General features: G+C 54.0%; 7 protein-coding genes across 7 annotated transcripts; 4 read left to right on the forward strand and 3 right to left on the reverse strand.

The window, feature by feature from the left end:
- Positions 1–834: 834 nt before the first annotated feature.
- Positions 835–1,584, reverse strand: CLUP02_03172 (LamB/YcsF family protein; the record flags this gene model as incomplete). Its single annotated transcript, XM_049282197.1, has 1 exon — positions 835–1,584. The coding sequence occupies one exon, from the start codon at positions 1,582–1,584 to the stop codon at positions 835–837; it is 750 nt and encodes a 249-aa protein (XP_049139340.1).
- A 644-nt stretch (positions 1,585–2,228) lies between these two features.
- On the forward strand, positions 2,229–5,981 carry CLUP02_03173 (urea carboxylase; the record flags this gene model as incomplete). Its single annotated transcript, XM_049282198.1, has 2 exons — positions 2,229–2,428; positions 2,480–5,981. The coding sequence occupies 2 exons, from the start codon at positions 2,229–2,231 to the stop codon at positions 5,979–5,981; spliced, it is 3,702 nt and encodes a 1,233-aa protein (XP_049139341.1).
- A 1,943-nt stretch (positions 5,982–7,924) lies between these two features.
- On the forward strand, positions 7,925–10,198 carry CLUP02_03174 (uncharacterized protein; the record flags this gene model as incomplete). The annotated part of the gene is made up of 4 exons (XM_049282199.1): positions 7,925–8,248; positions 8,305–9,264; positions 9,319–9,599; positions 9,652–10,198. The coding sequence occupies 4 exons, from the start codon at positions 7,925–7,927 to the stop codon at positions 10,196–10,198; spliced, it is 2,112 nt and encodes a 703-aa protein (XP_049139342.1).
- Positions 10,199–10,253: 55 nt separating this feature from the next.
- Positions 10,254–11,303, forward strand: CLUP02_03175 (uncharacterized protein; the record flags this gene model as incomplete). The annotated part of the gene is made up of 5 exons (XM_049282200.1): positions 10,254–10,461; positions 10,513–10,557; positions 10,617–10,682; positions 10,737–11,031; positions 11,147–11,303. The coding sequence occupies 5 exons, from the start codon at positions 10,254–10,256 to the stop codon at positions 11,301–11,303; spliced, it is 771 nt and encodes a 256-aa protein (XP_049139343.1).
- CLUP02_03176 (uncharacterized protein) lies at positions 11,193–11,810 on the reverse strand (the record flags this gene model as incomplete). Its single annotated transcript, XM_049282201.1, has 1 exon — positions 11,193–11,810. The coding sequence occupies one exon, from the start codon at positions 11,808–11,810 to the stop codon at positions 11,193–11,195; it is 618 nt and encodes a 205-aa protein (XP_049139344.1).
- A 459-nt stretch (positions 11,811–12,269) lies between these two features.
- Positions 12,270–14,860, forward strand: CLUP02_03177 (ABC transporter; the record flags this gene model as incomplete). Its single annotated transcript, XM_049282202.1, has 7 exons — positions 12,270–12,350; positions 12,547–12,859; positions 12,924–13,420; positions 13,486–13,933; positions 13,989–14,068; positions 14,130–14,180; positions 14,237–14,860. 7 exons carry the CDS (start codon positions 12,270–12,272, stop codon positions 14,858–14,860), a joined length of 2,094 nt encoding a protein of 697 aa, XP_049139345.1.
- A 583-nt stretch (positions 14,861–15,443) lies between these two features.
- On the reverse strand, positions 15,444–18,770 carry CLUP02_03178 (DNA polymerase family A; the record flags this gene model as incomplete). Its single annotated transcript, XM_049282203.1, has 2 exons — positions 15,444–18,712; positions 18,755–18,770. 2 exons carry the CDS (start codon positions 18,768–18,770, stop codon positions 15,444–15,446), a joined length of 3,285 nt encoding a protein of 1,094 aa, XP_049139346.1.
- Between the last annotated feature and the right edge of the window lie 838 nt (positions 18,771–19,608).

Genomic DNA, 19,608 nt, shown 5'->3' on the forward strand with positions numbered 1-19,608 from the left:
ATCGTAAATAGGGCCCCCTAATTAGCCCCTGCGCAGTCGGCTATATACCGCGGTCGAATTGGATTTCTAATCCGATAGGTATATTATTATCCTAGCTAACGAGAGTATGGGCGAGAGCGAATTTACTATATACGGTAATATAATCTACTACTCGTTAATTAAAAGTAAGTAAGTAACGAGAAGTATACTAGCGTTAGAGGTTTATAATATAGTTAATAATATTAACCTCTCTTATATAATTTTAATAACGCTAAAGAAGATTACTAATCGAATTAGCTTTCTATTTATTTTAATAGTTATTTATATAGATTCTTACTCGCTATACGAATGCCTTATTAAATTAGGAACGACGAAGGAAAAGAGGCTTATAATCGATATTATAGCCCTTAGGTAATCGTACGAAAGGCATAAGATACTCGAGATTTATTAAATTAATAATAAAAATAACCTCGTAAACGCTTTTATAAAAGTAGTACTAAATAAGGGATTAGAGCAATTCGTAAGTAATAGAAAAGTTATTATATAAATAAAAAGATAAGTTATATAAAAAGAATAAAGAAAAAGGGGAAAAGGAGACGACTTAGTAAACGGGCCCGAGGTCGAATTATACCTCTAACCGTAGTAGTTAAATCGATAAAAAAAAGAGAAAGTTAGTATCAGATTAGAAGTCTAATTCGACCGTGGTATATAGCCGACTACGTAGGGGCTAATTAGGGGCCCTATTTACGATTATCGTAGCTAGCCTAACCTATAGTTAGAACCTCCTTTTTATACCTACTACGCAGATATTCATATAGTTCAATTGATCTCTTCGTCAACTACGGTTCGAACCAACTACCCTGTAATAGGGATACCAACACCTTCGTCCTTCAGTGATGCAGACAAAGCCCTCTCGTAGCACAATTCTGGTGTAGCCACCTTGGACTGTGCCACCGGTATGAGCTTGCCCTCTGGAGAGTAATCAATGTCGACGTAGACCTCCCCTTGGAACGGGATGCCCAGCTCCTTGCACATAGCTTCTTGTGTGGCGTTTTGCGATGCGTATACCGGGATGTTGTCCCCAAACGTGGCGCATGCTTCCAGAACAGCCCTCATGATCGTCTCGTCTCTTTGCATGTAGCAGAAGAGCTCCCCATGAGGCTTAATGTGGGATAACTCGACGCCTTCAGAATTGAGTATGGCTTTGAGGGCGCCGACCTGGTACAGCACCATGGCGTACATGTCTTTGGGGTCAATCTCGATCTTCCTCCGACCGAAGCCGAACATGTCTTGCAGTCCCGGGTGCGCTCCGGCCTTGACGCCGTGCTTCTTGCACAGGCGAACTGTCTTGAGCATGATGGAAGGGTCGCCGGCGTGGTATCCGCACGCAATGTTGGCGGCGTCGATGTATGGCATTAATTCCTCATCCGGGCCCATCTTCCAGCGGCCGAAGCCTTCGCCCATGTCGGCGTTGATCTCGTATTTGCGCGCCAGTCCTGAAGCCATTCTGAAGTATTGGGATAACGGGCGATGTTCAGCGAGGTTTGAGCTTCGGAAGGCTGTCTGACGTAACGAAAGAAGATGGAGTAAGCGTGATGGAGGCATCTTGTCTTTGCTGCCTCGATGTCGTCTAATAAGAGCCCTTCTACAGTCGAGGTGAGAGATGGATGGTACTCTACCGTTGGGGTAGATGTTTGGGGTCCATTACTCCAAAGGGACGTCTTGGGGTATGTTGGATCAGGTGGTCCTTATCACTGAACTCCGCCGACAGGGGGCTCCTGATAGTCGTGGGTGCCCATTGTGACCCCATCAATTGGTACGATGCGGGGTCGTTACTGCATCTGCCATCCACACACACCCTTTGAGGTACAGACCAACGACGTCAACTGAGCAAAGAGGTCAATCATCTTACCAGAAACCTACCACAGCCTACCGGGACCTCCACCCGACAAACCTTCATGCGCTTCGCCGATGATTCCTTATCTCGACCCGGTACTCCGGCAATGCTACTGGATGCGTTCCCCTCTCCTGGGACTCTAGCTGTTGGGGTAACGACATGAGAGGCATTCAGGGTAGCCACCGGCCTGGTGTGGGCGCGTCTTGCCTTCGAATCACTAATATGCGGACGAACGGAATGGGCTGATTGATATACTGGGGGTCACGAACCCAACTTCGTACAGTCTAACCCTCCATGTGCCCTCTAACCGCGTCCAAATTGTCGCTGACTTGTTCAAAGCCTCAACGAAGCTATGCATTCCAGGCCACTTCGTAGCATTAAGAAGGTCCTGGTGGCCAATCGTGGCGAGATTGCCGTTCGCTGTATCAAGGCCTGCCGTGAGCTCGATGTCCACAGCATTGCCATCTATACGGCCGCCGACACAACATCACTACATGCGTTGTTAGCTGACGAGGCGATCGCACTGCGGGGTAACGACACCTACACAGATGGGTGAGTGACACCGAGTTGGCCGTAGCATCGTGCTTCTAACAATCACATCAGAGACGCCATTCTAGAAATCTGCAAAAGCTGCGGCGCCGACGCTGTGTTCCCCGGATATGGCTTCCTCAGCGAGAACGCCGACTTTGCCGATGCCGTCACGACTGCAGGCAAGATCTTCATCGGTCCTTCATCCGCTTCCATCAAGGCCATGGGTCTGAAGCATGAGGCGAGAGCCATTGCTGAGGCCGTAAAAGTCCCCGTCATCCCCGGTACTTCGTTAATTCCATCAACCCACGAGGCCATAGAAGGGGCCAAGAAGCTTGGTTTCCCGGTCATGCTCAAAGCCACCGGAGGAGGCGGCGGTATGGGCCTGCAGGTATGCTACGACGACGATGACATCCCAAAAGCATTCGCCACAGTCGAGAGTCGCGCGGGCGCTCTATTCAAGAACAGCGGTGTCTTTCTGGAAAAGTATTATCCTCGGTCCCGACACGTAGAGGTGCAAGTCTTTGGAAACGGCGAGCAAGTTGTTGCATTCGGGGAGAGGGAATGTTCTCTCCAACGACGTCACCAGAAAGTGGTTGAAGAGTGCCCCAGTCCATTCGTTGCGCGAACGCCAGGTCTCCGTGAGAAGATGCTCCAGGCGGCAGTCGACTACGCCTCACAACTCAAGTACAAGAGTGCCGGCACTGTCGAATTCTTGGTCGACGATGAAACGGCTAATTTCTTTTTCCTCGAGATGAACACGCGTCTCCAGGTCGAACACGGCATCACAGAAATGTGCTATGGGGTTGATCTGGTTCACTTGATGCTGCAGCAAGCCGACTACGAGCACGGCGGCCAGCTCGGCATCCCCTCGGACGAGCTACGAAGAATCCCACAAGCACAGCCGAACGGTGCGGCCATCGAGGTCCGAGTATATGCTGAAGTGCCCTTGCTCGACTTTGCTCCTAGCCCGGGCCTTCTACAGCATGTCAGCTGGCCCAAGGGCGATGGTATCCGGGTGGACACATGGGTGAAGAGCGGCCAGCAAATCACACCCCTCTACGACCCTTTGGTCGCAAAAGTCATGGTACACAGCAATGACGGTCGAGCTGAGGCGCAGAAGATGATGCTCGCCGCTCTTGACCAAACTGTTTTGCAAGGTACACAGACGAACTTGCAGTATCTTTTGCAGGTGCTACGTTCTAATGAGTTCACCAAGGGCGATACGCTCACCTCTTTCCTACCCATTTTCAAGGCAAAAGTGTGCGCCGTACAAGTACTCAACCCTGGTGTATTCACTACGGTTCAGAATTACCCTGGGAGGCTAACGATCGGGCACGGCGTGCCTCCCGGCGGACCAATGGATGATTTGAGCAGTCGGACAGCAAACATTCTCGTTGGTAACGACGCTCAAGTCGAGGTACTCGAAATAGCAATGTCTGGCCCGGAACTCCTTTTCCATGAATCGGCCGTGGTGGCCGTGTGTGGTGCCCAACTTTCCGTCAGTGTTGACGGCAGGCACCAACCGATGTGGTCCCGGATCCTCGTGCAACAGGGGCAGACGCTCAAGATTGGCAACGTCACAGGTGACGGCCTTCGGACCTACCTCGCAGTCAAAGGAGGCTTCCCAGACATACCCCTTTATCTCGGCTCCAAATCAACAGCGCCAGAGCTCGCGTTCGGCGGTCTTCAGGGCCGTAAGCTGCAGATCAACGATATTCTCGCCCTTGCCCCTGAAACAGCAAGTTGGGCAGCGGCAGCCACTCCCTTTTCTTTACCACGAAAGGCAATCCCTGATTATGGGCACTCGGAGATATTTTGCCTTAATGGTCCGTATGGCTCGGAAGACATATTGACCCCCGAGGGTATGGCAACAATCACCAACTCCAAATGGACCGTCAGCCACAATAGTAGTCGCAGTGGCATTCGACTAGAGGGTCCACGACTAAAGTGGGCACGCACCACCGGCGGGGGAGGCGGATCTCATCCATCAAACGTCCTCGACTACGGGTATCCCAACGGCGGTGTCAACTGGACCGGGGAGTTTCCCATCATCTTTTCCCGCGACCGCCCGGATCTCGGTGGGTTTGCTTGCGCGGTCACCATCTGCTCAGCCGAGATGTGGAAAGTTGGTCAGCTGAAGTCGGGCGACAGCGTTCAGTTGCGACTGGTTTCCTTTGAGGATGCCATGAAGATCAAACACACAAACGAGGCCTACTTGAGGTCTTTGGGTGCTCTGGTGGATGGTAATGATACAGAAATTGTGCCACTCAAGTTGGAGTTCGGCTCACGGACCACAAGTTCAATATTGCACCTGGCCGAACCGAATGGAGATCATCCTCGCGTCACTTACAGGCAAGGTGGCGACACTTCCATCATAGTAGAATATGGTGAACAAGTTGCGGATCTGCGCAACACGGTCTGCGTTCATATTCTCGAGGGAAAGCTTGCGGCGCGCAACCTTGCGAGCGTGCGTTGTGAGCCGAACCTCGCTACGCTCACAGTGCACTACGACCCGCTCCAGGTCTCCCAATCCGAGCTGTTGCAAGGCCTGATTGAGCAAGACGAGAGGATCGAAGAGATTGTTGGCATCAAAGTGCCCGTTCGCGAAGTCAACCTGCCGCTTTATGTTGACCACCCCACCATCACAGAAGCGACGGAAAGATATATGGAGAGCGTTCGGCCCACTGCTGCCTACCTACCGGACAACGTCGAGTATCTGCGGAAGAATAACGCATTGGAGACTCGCCGCGATGTATTTGACTCATTGCTCAAGACACCTTGGCTCACAGTTGCAGTCGGCTTCTTCCTCGGAACCCCTGTCATGTTTCCGCTCGACCCCAAGTACGTATTCACGGGGCAGAAATACAACCCTAACCGCGCGTACACTCCGAGCGGCTCAGTTGCACTCGGTGGGTCTCTGCTTGTCGTTTATCCCGTGGCCTCACCGGGCGGCTACCAACTCATGGGCCGCACGTTGGGTACGTGGGATATGATGGGCACTCGAGCCGGCTTTTCCCCAACGCGACCTTGGTTGTTCAACAATTTCGATATCGTTAGATTCCACGAGGTCTCCAAGGAAGAATTTGACCAAGTAGAACGAGACTTTGAAGCCGGTAGATATGTGTTCAATATTTCCGATGAGACCATCAGCATGGACGAGTACATTGCCAAGTTTGACGCCGCAGCCCGCGATCCCGCACATCAAGAATGGCGGCAGCGTCAGGACGCCGCTGCCAAGGAGATGGGAGAGCTCGAACAGCGGCTTTTCGGTGAATGGACTGCCGCCAAGGATGCGGCTCTGTTGGAACAGAGTGAAGGGGGCGGGGGCGATGCATCAGCAGATGCTATGGCTATCGAGTCGCCCATGAACGCCAACGTTTGGAAAGTTCTGGTAGAAGTCGGGGACGTCCTTGAGGCGAAGCAGACGGTGGCGATCTTGGAAGCGATGAAGATGGAAATCAAGGTGATTGTTCTAGACTCTCATGTCGGAGCAGTCGTGACGAAGATTACACGCCCGCCAGGGACTGTCGTCAGTCCTGGGATGCCAATAATAGTGGGCAAGAAGGCCTCTTAGCCTAAGGTAGTAAGTATGCTGAGTTGCGACGATCCTGAGCTGCTGAATATTACGCTGTCAATGACCAAACGGAGGCTCCTTTTCTTTATCGTGACTTATGACTGCCGAGTGTAATGTGACTCCATTCATCTTGGCATGGGGTGACGAAATGAGCCAGACCCGACGGCCCGCCGGGGGTTGTGACCCACTTTCCCGGGGCTGACCGACTGCCGCTACCGGACCCTAGGCCCCGCTTGAGGTTGAGCAAATAAGAGAGCATTGAATAGGTTGAATGAGGAAACTCGTCACCCGTGTTCTCCCTTTTCTTCTGCACCGTAGATAAGTGCACCATTTTTGCGTCGTGGATCCGGGAGCACCCTGGCACCACCCCCCGCAGAAGCTCTCTTCCCCATTGGAAGTATGTGTCCGTAAAGCTGTCGGCCCGGCGGGGAAAATTTGGGTTCCGGGTTAGGTTGCACATCTCAGAAGGCTCCGAAAGGGCCCTTGCATTTCATCTCGAAGCGGAGAGCATTTGAGTGGCCGGCCGGAAAGGATTGGTCATGCGTCAACCAGGAAGCTGGAAAGTCTACCGCCGTGTACGAAATGGTCGGATCTCGATGCTCCCTTGGTTGTGCTCGAGCGATCTAGGTCGATAAAACTATGAGGTGATAGAGAGAAGATGGCGAGAACCCGATGTACTGCCGACCCCAGGCATCCCCAACAACATCAATGGGTGCAGATTGAGACACGTCGTGTGACCGGGTAATCTACGTCCAACTTCATTCACGCTGCCGCTTCTGCACATGCTAGTCGACAACTTACAAGGCAAGGTCAATAATGCGGGTCAAGCCGGGAGATCATAACGTCTGATCCATGGGTTGTAGGGCTGAGCCGATGTTGATGGCCGATAGTCACTTGGTGAGGAAGGCCGAGATCCGCACTACACAAGTTACAGCTGCACGGACTGAGGTGGCTGCCACCTGTCGCGGCGTGGTGGCCGACAACCGCCCACCATAGACATTGCCGGCCGTTGAAGAAAGCGCACAGCTGCTCAGGTTTGTATAAGTGGCTTTCAAACTCTCGATCCGGACCACCTTGGAATCCGGGATGGTTTCTGGATTTGCCAGGTATCAATATTCGCCTCTTCTATTGCGTCAAAGGGATACCTTACACTCAAACACGCAGCGACGATCAGCACCTGCACCTTGCGTCTTTGACTCCTGCCTTTTTGTCTCTCCTCCACAGAACTGATTTCGGTCCCGAATTTGGTCTCCACTTGACAAACATTTGACACTTCCATTGCCTTGGAAGGCGAGGCTTACACTTCCATTACGGATACATCAGCCAACGGATACATCAGCCAACCAACCACCAAACACCACAAAAAGGAAACCTTGGTGCAAGCCACCAACGACGACCTCATCCCTACCCGCATTCGTCCCACGACAATCCAACACTAACAAAGACGGCACGTAGCACACAAGTCGACGCCTCAGCCACCGCTGGCAGCTCAAGATTTGGTCCAATTGGCTTTTCAATTGGCTACCTCAACCCCCTGCTTGTGTGGAGGGGTCCAGGGCTCCCAGACAGTCCAGACTCCAGGACGTTCAGGCACCTCTTGACGGGTTCAACCCACCGTATCCGTGCGCCGCAGCTCTTTCCTTGCTGCCTCCCAGTCGATGGTTTGGGGGTGGCCAGAGGTCACAAACATTCTGCTCTCCTGGTCCTCGCTACCAACGGGATACTAATACGCCCTCTGGCACCTTCTTTGTCGCCGACCAAGCGTCTTCTTTCCCTCCTGCAACCACCCATCGACTTCCCACGCTTTGCTAGAGGCCAAAGATTGAGACAGGCACAGAGCGAGAAACAGAATATCGACAGCATTCCACAATCGAGTGATAACGAATCCCGGGGAGCCCACGGCAATCGGCCGCAATTACCAAACCTGAAGAATAGTCTTCGACATGCAATCCTCGCTGTCGCCCGAAGTCCCACCTCCCCCGGGGAGCACACACAGCACACACAGCAACGGGTCCCCGAACCCTCTGGCAATGGTGCCCGACTCCGAGTCACCAGCCGACCGCGACTCGCCAAACGCATCCTCCTCGGCGACCAGTGATTCTCGATCCCAAGGACAACAGCCTCCCGTCGTAGCGGTCCCCGCTGCATGTCTCGCATGCGTAGGTCGCCCCTCCATGTCAGCTCAGGTCCCCCGTCGTCGTCTCTCACTGCTCCCCATTGGCTCCGGTGGAGACGGTGACGGCGAGACGGGCACCACCCTCTTTGGCGTGAGAGTACCATCCCTAGCGAGGCCAAGACTGACCTCAATCTTATTCTGTGACAGCGCAGCAAGCATCTCAAATGCGACGGCCAGAACCCGTGCTCGCGATGCCTGAGCTCCCAGTCCGAGTGCGTTTACGTCGCTTCTCGGCGCGGCTACAAGGGCCCGAGGAGGAATAACACCGCCAATCCGAACAAGAGAGCGCGGTCTTCTTCCCCCACTTCCACCGTAGGTGTCGGCGACAATAGCTGTCCAATGCTACTTGGCGCAAACGGCACTTCAGTCCCCACGACGATGCAGAACGGAATGGCATTTAATACCCCGGGCGTCGTCCTTCCAGACACGCCCAGCACCACCTTTGCCGCGACGCCCAACTTTTCAAACCTCCAGCTCTACCGGTCTTTCGGTGCTGCCATCGGCTTCAACTCGACCCAGCTGGCCCTGGGTCAATCTCAGCCCGGTGTACCTGCGCAAGTCCCCGTGCCTACCTTGGCTGAACGATGTCTCGACTCCTTTTATCACCATTTCCATGCCTCGCACCCATTTGCCTTACCCAAGGAATGGCTGCTCCGTATCATGAGAGACACCAACGTGGAGCCTCTCCTGGCTGCCATTCGGTGGGTTGGAGCTCTCTTCCTCGATGTGGGACCTGCGCGGGCTGGCTTCCTGGATGAGGCCTTGCGTCTGGTCCAAGATCCAACGACTCGGAGGGATGGCTTCTTCGTGCAAGCCCAGATCCTCCTAATCGTAGGCCTCGACGGCAGCTGTGAGCAGGAAAAGGCCCGAAATCTACTCGGTGACGCCGAGCGCATCGCTCTCGAACTTGGACTGAATACCCGTGAATATGCAACACAGTATGGGCGCGGTATCCCTGTGCTGGAGGAGAGCTGGCGCAGGACGTGGTGGGACTTGTTCGTTGTAGACGGCATGGTAGCTGGTGTACACCGCCAGACCAACTTCCTCCTGTTTGATGTCCCCGCCGATGCCGCCCTACCGTGTGAGGAGCACCAGTATTTGTCTGGAGTGAGTATTCCTTACTATCCTGGGTGACGGTCAAAGGCTAAGATTCTGAACTAGAGTATCCCGCCGCCCTTGACCCTGACGGACTTGGAAGACCAAGACTTTTCCGGGGACGACAGGCAATTCTCCTCGTTTGCGTATCGCATTCTCGCAGGGCGGAACCTCGGAAAGTTCATGCGCGTGCCACCAATATACGGTCCTGATGATGAGAATCTCTCGCGAATCGAGGCCCTTCTGACCAACTGGAGGCTTCACCTGCCGCTGTCCAAGAAGGACGCCCTGAACCAGAAGCTGCAGTCGGATGAGATGATTTTCCAGGCCAACATGATGACCAATGCGTACGTTTGAACGTCTGTGGTATGTGAGCATTGTTGAACTGACGTGATGTAGGACATCCATCATGCTTCACCAACCCCACTCTCAGCTGGACTCCTCGCCAACACGATCTGTAACATCCTGCGCACCGCACCGACCGGTTCCGTCTGGAGACTTGTTCAACTCGCACACGAACCACACGATTGCGTCGGCTGCCGAGATCAGCAAAATGATTACCCACCGCGTCCCTCTCCTCTCGCACACGCACTTCTTCACCTGCGTGGTGACGCTATCCTCGATCGTCCACTTGAGCAAGTGGGCGCTCTTCTTCATCCCCCATGACGACGACGACCTGCGACAGCAGATTCGGCTCAACATTGGCGCACTCAACAAGCTCTCGGCGGTGTGGAAGGCGGCGGGCAACGCTTCAGGGCAGGTCAAGGGCGTCGCGCAGGAGATTTACCGGTCCAAGAAGGCGTCGCAGATCAACCCGACGTACTGGCAAGGTTTCACGCAGGACGAGGTGATGAACAGCATTGCGGCGGACGAGACGATTATGAACGATATTGAGACTGGGTTGAGCGGGATACCAATGCCGCCTCTCGACAACCTCCCCAGCTAGAGCCCGGGGAGGTCTTTTGTGCATACGAAGATAGGATCGGATAGCGTGGCGTGATATGTGGCGATTTGTTGATTTGTTGGCGATATATACCAGCTCGGGAGGCGCGCCGAGCAGTGGAGGGCGTTTGAAAGGAGTTCTCCGTGAGAGACAAATCTGTCTTGTTTATATTGGCCTGAACGGCATATATCTCTGCTCAGAATATACACGCGGCGGCATGGACCGTCGTGGAATTTTGAATATGATTCTAATCTATGACCTGGAAAGTATTGGAGCGCTTTTTGGGCTCCAGGATTAATTCCATGATTTGTGAGCAGGATTTTGTCATATTTCGAGCTTCCTGATAGCTCCTCAGCTCGAAAGTTCAATTCCAAAGATCTCTAAGCCCTCAAAAGCCCGTCGGGAAATCTCCAATCGCTAGATCCCACCGTCCCATTGAGATCCGCCACCTCTGAAGATCTAGCCATCGTCAGATTTCAGATCTCGAGTCAGCCAAGACTTGGTTGCCCCCGCTTTGTATGCACACTACTCCAGGCACCAGTTAATATTGTGATAATGCCTGTCCATAATGGAGATGTCGTAGCATTGAAGGATCGTGAAGAGCAAGGGTGGTGGTGTCCTACCCCGTTCTTTAAGCTAATCCCCATTCTTCTTTACGACGACGACACATCGCGACGTGGAGGATCGCGACGTGGAGTGGCAGACAGCCACACATTCGGACAACCTAAACTCAGCCCTCCGAGGCGGCGTCGAGAAATGAGACCCCTCCCTGAGATTCTCGACGAAACTCGTCCAATTGCCTCACGTGGCTTGGATGCAGCCACTCTATCTGTATTGTAAAGGTAGCCAGCCGGTGCATGCACACCGTCTGCAGAGTAATACCTAAGCAGGTTGTCTCATTTTGTATGTCTGCGCTGTAATCCGAGTGTGTGCTGTCTCAATGCAAACTAGCGGAGCGCCAATCCAGATACCCGTCGCCACCCTTCTCGGCGTCCACTTAATTGCCTACTTTACCCACAGGTTTCCCGTCCGAACTCTGCTCCAGCGCATCTTTCATCTCGGGGACCATTCGATGTTTCCCTATCCCCCGTCCTTGCTTGAGTTTTAGTCTTTTGTTTCCCACGCTTTCCCACGCTATTGAAAGGCTACAGATTGGACCGTTTTGTTTTCGTGTTACCCTTCGGCTGTCGGCAGGAACCTCGTTTTTGTGTGTATGATTGTTTGGTGTCGAGGTAGCACGGGAGAGATGCGGGATGGGTGCAAACCGGCTGGCGGCAAGGCGGGAAGGGATGTCGGGGGGACCTACCGGTTGCCACATCTTCAGAGGCTCAGCTGAAAGAAGTCCTTGTCCCATTGTAGACGTCTCCCGCCTGCGTGTGAGATGGATACAACATGACATGTCACACCCACTCGGTGCGGCTTGGAGATAACCGGCCCCCACGGCTACCTCCTGCGAGATAGATGAAGTGTCCCCCCGTTGTAGGCAGCGTCTAAGGTTCCATCGGGGATTAATTTCGACGTCATTGCCATGATTTCGCCAAGTGATACCCGCGTCGGTCGAGGTTTCCCAAAGGAGCCTTCGTACTTCTGGCGGCGTCGAACCCTTGCCGAACATACCGGTCCACCCTGCCCAGGCAACCTCTTTCGAGATTTCAACGGGGCTCTTGTAAGTGGAATCACATCTACCTATTGTGTTGTACATGCAGTACAGTAAACAATAAACGTGCCTGGATGTTTATGTGGGCAAGGTACGGCTGCTGCACCCGTCGTTGCGCTGCATGGCTGTTCCAACCACAAGGTCCCTTATTGTGTAAGGTACCATCAACGCGTGTTGGCGCTGCACCCTTACCTCGGCGCATTCTTTTTTTTTTCCCACTGCTTATGGAACAGAGCCGGGGTATCTGTGGGTGTGGCATGGGAGCTAAAAGAGACGTCTTACATGATGGTCGCCGATTACTAGTGCGGCAGGAATGAAGCCTATTGTCTGGTTCAGCCTCAAACGGCCTGGCCGCACCCCGGTCTCCCGTTGCTTACCTACCCACACCCTAGGTATCCGTACGCCATACCTTGCAACATGGAAGCAACACAAGCAGTGGATGCGGCGGCATGGCCGTCCCTGGCGAGCCTAGTAGGCTACATTTCTGGGCGGATGTCGGTTCCCCAGATAAGGATTTTGAAGGAGGAAGGAAGGGGTGGAGGGGAAGGATCGGATCTCATATAACACTTGCCTTCCTTCCTCCTTGTTTTACCGGTTGTATCATAGTTGTGTTTCATTATTACTCTGATATCTCAAGATTTTCTTACATTGTGGTGAATTGAACATTCGAGTTACACGCACTTCCCCCCTTTAGATTCCCTGTTCGAGCATCGACTATCAACAGTTTCTCGGTGTAACATCACCAAGAAAGAAACAAGAACAGAACACCATGACGATTCGAGATAGTGACGCCTCGGGTGCGAAGAAGGAGCACACCAACATGACACATGGCGACAACAACAGCTTCTTCGAGCACGACGTCGAGATGATGGGATCCGTAGACGCCCATCTGCTCAACACCACTGTCCAGAACATCTCGTGGGAGGGCACCGAGGTCACTGTCAAGGACAGGGTGACGAAGCAGCCCAAGAAGATTGTCGATCATGTCAACGGGATCGTGGAGGCGGGTACGTCTTGCAATTCCTTGTACTCTACTCACATGTCACATACCATACTCACACAACTTTCCAGGCGAGATCTGCGCCCTCATGGGCCCCTCTGGCTGCGGCAAGACAACCCTCCTCAACGTTCTCGCAGGCCGCCCGACAAACGCCTCCTCGGTATCCGGCTCCGTCCTCGTCAACGGCGCGAAGCCCTCGCGCTCTCAGTTCCGCCAGATGAGCTGCTTCGTCGAGCAGGAGGACGCCCTCATCGGCTCCCTTACCGTCCGCGAGACTCTCTTGTTCACCTCGCGCCTCTCCAGCACCTCCTCGCTGCCCGCCAGCGAGCGCCTCGCGCGCATCGACGGCTTGCTTAACGCTTTCGGCCTCAACGAGCAGGCCAACACCATCATTGGCACGCCGATCCGCAAGGGCATCTCGGGCGGGCAGAAGAGGCGTGTTGGCGTGGCGAGCCAGCTTATCACGAGTCCGAAGATTATGTTTCTGGACGAGCCGACGAGCGGGTTGGATTCTGCGGCGAGCTTTGAGGTGATTAGTTACCTCAAGACGGTGGCCAAGCGGAGCAATGTAAGTCGAGTCGTCTGCCTCTAACTTGACTTCTACGAAAACCCTGAATACTAACACACCGACAGCTCATCGTCATCGCCTCCATCCACCAGCCCTCCACCTCAACCTTCAACCTCTTTGACAAGCTCCTCCTCCTCTCCGCCGGCAAGACGCACTACTTTGGCCCCGTCGACAACGTCGTCCCCTACTACGAGTCCCTCGGCATGCCCATCCCCACACAGGTGAACCCGGCCGAGCACGTGCTCGAGATGGTCAACACGGATTTCGTCAAAGACAAGCGCCAGGCGGCGCAGAGGCTCGAGGCGATGCACGAGGGCTGGGAGGAGTCGCGTCCGGCTAAGGAGCTGCGGGCCGCCATCGCCGACGCCGAGAAGAATAGCACCGCTTTCGAGGACGACCAGGCGGAGAAGAAGCCCGGCTTGCCGAGTCTCGCGCTGACGTTGCTGCATCGGAGCTTCATCAAGAGTTATCGGGATGTTGTGGCGTACGGGATCCGGTTTGCCATGTACACTGGTGAGTTGCCATCTAGTTTGTGTGATTGTAAAGGAGGTGTGCTGACTAGGTCTAGGTCTGGCTATCATGATGGGCACGGTCTGGCTTCGCCTTTCGACTGACCAAGAGTCCATTATCCCCTTGACCAATGCCATTGTAAGTACACCTATAGTCCATATCAACTCTGATTCCCGGGCTTTACTGACCATCATACTAGTTCTTTGGCGGTGCCTTCATGAGCTTCATGGCAGTCGCCGCAGTCCCAAGCGTACGCAAACTCCCCTGCACTTTCGTATAACAGCAACTAACGAAAGCGGATGACAGTTCCTCGAAGACCGCGACCAATACGTGAAGGAGCACCAAAACGGCCTCTACGGCCCAACAGCCCTCCTCATCTCAAACTTCTTCATCGGCATCCCCTACCTCTTCCTCATCGCCCTCATCTTCTCCGTAATCTCCTACTGGCTCTCCAACTTCCGCCCCTCAGCCACGGCCTTCTTCGTCTGGGTCCTCTGGCTCTTCCTCGACCTGCTCGCCGCCGAGTCCCTCGTCGTCTTCTTCGTCTCCCTCTTCCCCAGCTTCGTCATCAGCCTCGCCCTCGTGGCTTTCGCAAACGGCCTCTGGATGAGCGTAAACGGCTTCATGGTCTCTCCCACCATTCTCAACTCGTTCTACAAATATGTTTTCCACTACTGGGACTACCAAAAGTATGTCTTTGAGGGCATGATGCACAACGAGTTTGGGCACCGCACGTATACCTGCGGGAAAGGGTGCCAGTGCATGTACCAGACCCCGCTGGCGAGCGAGTGCAAGATTGCCGGGCAGGGCGTGCTCGATACGTACGGGTACACGGAGAACCACTTTGGCAGGGACGTGGGCATCATGCTCTCCATCGTCATCGGATACCGCATCGCGGCGTGGATCGTGTTGAAGATCAAGAAGAACTGAGAAGGGTGCCCGCGCCGCTGGTCGGTCATCTCATGCCTCGTACAAGTGGTGTAAGGTCGGGAAGTGTATGAATGGGGTTCGAGTCTGTCTGTCTTTTCCGCTGGTATAGTTGATCTTACACGGCTTGCAGAAGCCTGTGTCCTATAGTGTTTCTCTATGTCGGTCTTTAGATGAAGGGGGGAGCGTAATAATTTGTTTGTAGGGGTCATGGCGTCCATTTGGTTTAGACCGTTTGTATCACTTAATTTGCAAGTCTCAATAATTGAAAATAAAATATAAAAAAATCCTTCGGGACAGTGACAAAGGAGTGAGTCGACTGAGAACGAACACACATACAGTATGGATATCGTGAGGTAAAAACGAATATGATTGGTATCAGACGTCGCAAACGGAAACATTGCCGTCCCTCCATGTACAACTCAACGCCAGGACCCAACATCAAAACACCAACTCGCTTCTTCCCAGTCAAGCGAGCTCCCAACTTTTTAAAGACCACCGGCTTCTGGTAACATACATAGTCGACAGAGGTTGCCGTCCGGGGCATTTACAAACATCGTACAACACCATCACCATCACCACTTTCTCATCTTACACTATAGCTAGAGCTGGGCCCCGACCGGCCCACGCCCTTCTCCTTCTGCCACGTCGTCCACTTGCTCTTCCCATCGTACCGCGAGAACCTGTTCCCAATCGCGTCCGAGACCGTCATCGTGGGCACGAGCTTCGCGTCCGAATGGTACGGCAACACGCTGCGCTCCTTCTTGGCCCTAGGCAGCTTGGGCGTCATCATCTTCTCCTCCTGCGCCTTGAGCGCCGTCCTCCTGTCCTTGAGCACCTGGCTCAGCTCCGCCTCGCTGCTGGCGATCTGCGCCTTGAGGAAAAAGGTGTCGGCCGTCGTCCTGTCCTCGAGCGTGTCCATGACGGGCGTGCGAGGCGTGTACTCGATGCCGTCAAAGTTGGGCGCGTGAGAGGGGTCGGGCACGATGGCGGGGTCGAGACGGGCTTCGGGGCCCTTGGAGAGCAGCGTGGTGATGTCGAGACTCTCGCCGTGGGGGATCGGTGTCTTGTGGCTCGGCGTGATGCAGTCCATGTCGACCTCCTTGCGGAGGACATGGTCAATGTCAATGGCCGAGAAGTACGCCACCGACTGCGGCAGGTCGTTGATGCCCACTTGCTGGGAGAACATGGCCCTGGTCCAGACGTTGGCTACCTGCAGCGCCATCGCCGCACGGTACTTGTCATGGTTTTTCACGAGGTATCGGATCTCATCGTGGACGGTGATGGCGAGGCGGGCATCGATATTGAACCGCCTAGTGAGATAGTCCATGCTGACGATGAGGAGGTGGAGGTAGTCGACTCCGGATGACTGGACGGCCCAGTTGATGCGCGACGTCAGGTAGCCGTTCTGGTTGATGAATCTGCGCATCAAGGCCTCCGTGATGCCGGCCCCCAGGACGAACGTCCGCGGCCGCTCCTGGGCCGCAAACTCCTCCAGCTTGTTGAACAAGAATGACTCAGTCCCGCCACGCCAGAACGGCCGCTTGCTGAGTACTGATCTGTTGGTTTTTGTACCCTTCGTCGTAGCGTACAGTTTTGACGCAGTCGCGTTTGTCTCCTGCTCGGACAGGTTGGGATTGAACTGTCTCAACAGCTGTCCGGCAAACTTGAGGCCCGCACCGTAGATACGGCCATAGTTGAAGACCTTGGCATCGTTCCTCGTGATGCCGAGAATACCTGCTGTCCGCGAGTGGAGATCTGTGCCGGCTGCTTTGGTGCCCTCAAGAGTCATGAACCCAATGGCGTTGCCACCATGCATTTTGAACGTTGCGTCTCCGACCAGACTCGCAATCCACAGCTCTTCCGAGTCAACATCGGCACCGACGAAGCAGTAGCCCGGTGGTGCTTTCACCATCGACTTGAGCTCCGATCCGACTCTGTTCTTCTTCGCGTTACTTGCCGTGAGCCATGTGTTCTCCACGGCTCGTCTCGTAATGGTACCCATAGGTATGATTTGAGGCAAGATGTAGCCCTGGACTTCCTCGGCGCTCTTCTCCTTCTTGGAGCTCGCATTCTCACCGTTGACCGACAGATCGTCTTCGTACACCACCATCTGTGACCTGATGCGATCCCGAGCACTGATCCAGTACGAACACGACGCATTCATTTCTAGTGCCTCCTTGGCGTATGCATACTCTGACGACAAGGTGCCCTTCTCAAAGTAGGAGAGATAGCTCTTGGCCATCGGGTTGACACATCGTGCCGTGGGCCCGTCCTTGTGGGGGAGCTTGAAAAAGATGCCCTCTTCTTTCAGTAGTGCCGCATCGGCGTCAGAGTCGGAGAAATCGCACTCAATCATTTGTTTCTGCGCGTAAGCCTCTGCTTCGTCAAAGGCCACTCTGAATGTCCAACCATACTTGTCCGACCAGAAAAGCGGGTGGTTATCCCACGATAGCTTGAGTAGGATAGGCGCGATACGTGTGCGTACAGAGATGGCAATGGGGGCATCGTTCTTCGGAAACAAGTCCTTGTACCATTTCGGCATGCCCGGCTTCTTTTGTCTCGCGGCTGGTCGTGGGGGATCATTCTTCTTCTTTCCCTTGACCATCTTGATCTCCTGGCCGGACCAGTCCAGCTGCTTCAACCATGGATCGTTCCCCCATTTCTCGGGGTCGTCCTTGATTGCTAGAGCCTGCTCAGTAAGCCCGATGAGACGCTCCTGAACGGCATCAGAAAGCTCTCGGTAGGTGGCCTCAGCATTGTTTATGTAAGCGTCCCACGTCTTGTTGACGGGTAAAATGACGGACGAAAGATGTCGCAGCGCCGCGAAGCTGACGGGATGAGGGCAAGTGTCCAAGAAGTTGGGGAACACAATCTGGTACACCCTATGAGTGATGGCTACGTCTGCAGCGCAGTAGTCGAGGACGTTGTCTAGCTTGCTCAATACGCCGTCCCGGTCGAGGGAGCCGAACTCGTCGCGAACGGCCTTGTCAATGTTGACGTCAAGGTGGAATTTGGCCACGTCGCGGAGTGAGTTGACCGAGCTTCGTTCCACCCACAACTCCTCCTCTTCTTGCCGTAAGGCACTGTTGCCTAGAAGTTCCGCAAGCTGGACGTCGTCTGTTTCGCTCGCGATTTTATCTCGTAATTCTCTACTCTTTTTGTGCTTCATCCACGTCGGCCTCTGCTGCGAGCACATGCCGTTCACAGCAACGTGAAGTGACATGGTGTCCAGGAACGAGTTGCGAGTCTGCTTCACGTCGTACTCTTCTAGTATCCTCGCCCTGTCGTATCCAACATTGTGTCCTACTATTATACGCTCCTTGTTCGGGTCGCCCAACGGTATCAGGTGTCGATCAGACTCTGATTCGCCCAGAAGCCACGGGGACAGCCAGGCGTACCATGCCGTCGGGCTCGAGGCGCAAGCCATGACTGCAAACGAGCTTTCCTTCCACATGACTTCGGTATCAAAACAGAGCATCGACTCGTCGGGCGCATCGACCGCCTCAGTTCGGCCATCGGGATAGTATTTGGTCCAGCCACTCCGGCGAACCCATTTCCGCGGTTTTGGCGGTGCGCTCGCCCTCGCAAATTGTTTTGCAAAAGAGAGGTACGGCTCGGCAGAATCGACGGCCAGCTTGTAGAAGTGCTCGTCCAATGTGCGTCCTTGGAGCTCTGGTAAATCGAAGGCGATGGGGTCGCTATTGTCCGTGTTCTTGCCGAGTAAATCATGCCGGCGCAAATGATCTTTCGATAGTTCGATAAGTTCTGAAGGCGGCGGGGAGTTTCCATCGGGGAAGAGCTGTTTGTACACATGAGCACTGAGGTGCTGGACACCGATATCGTTGAAGCGCGCTTGCGACGGGACTGCAGATGTTAGCTAATGACCAGACATACATCTAGGCAGGCGCATGGTCGTACGAGCTAGGCTTTGTTGTGGTTCTGCAATGTCATTTGTCTTGGAGGCATCTGTAGCGATTGCGGATTGCCACCGAACGTGAGAGCGCCATGCTAGGCGACGGGAAGCATGGTGTCGAGCTAGGCGGACGAAGCTCGCAGTCGAACTCCTCAGTACATGGTTCGCAATCTCAACCATCGCTGGATCGTCCTTGCAGCATGCCGCAGCGATTTTGGGTGCGTATTAGATGCGTATTGTCGATATATGGTTGCGCACCATGACCTGGATGCGAAGGAGAGGATGCGCGGAAGCTAAGAGGTGCGGCGCTGAATGAGCGACGAACAAGGAGCAAAGCGAAAACTCGAAAGTTGCCGTCACCATTTCGATAGGCGTCGCGATAGGGGGCGGAAGAGGGGCGCGTTAGCTTGGGTCCATGTGCTGCTGCAAGGATGGCAGCCAATCGGCATCGTTGGGATTGCCTGCTTTGCTCAGCTCACCTGGTCGCCCCCACCTTGCGAGCATTCAGGGTCTCCCGCCTGCCTGGGCCATGGGAAGCGACCTCAAAAGTGGAATGTTCCAACCTTCGAAGACAGTTGGATTGCGTCTCATATCTCGTCTGTCATCCCGAAGGACACTGTCTTTTCAACCTATCACACATCTTAATTTACCATTATTCGCACAATTAATCAGGATTCTTGTGCAGGATCAGCTACAGCACCTGGCCTCCATGCTTTGACACATTAAGACGAGTAGCGCAAGAGCAACTGCAACTACACATAATTATATTCAAGTGAATTCTTGGATTTTAACATTATTTCTTGCAACTAGATTGGTGCATTCATCTGCCTACCAC

The sequence above is a fragment of the Colletotrichum lupini genome, chromosome 2 (assembly GCF_023278565.1).
Source record: "Colletotrichum lupini chromosome 2, complete sequence".
Lineage (NCBI taxonomy): Eukaryota > Fungi > Ascomycota > Sordariomycetes > Glomerellales > Glomerellaceae > Colletotrichum > Colletotrichum lupini.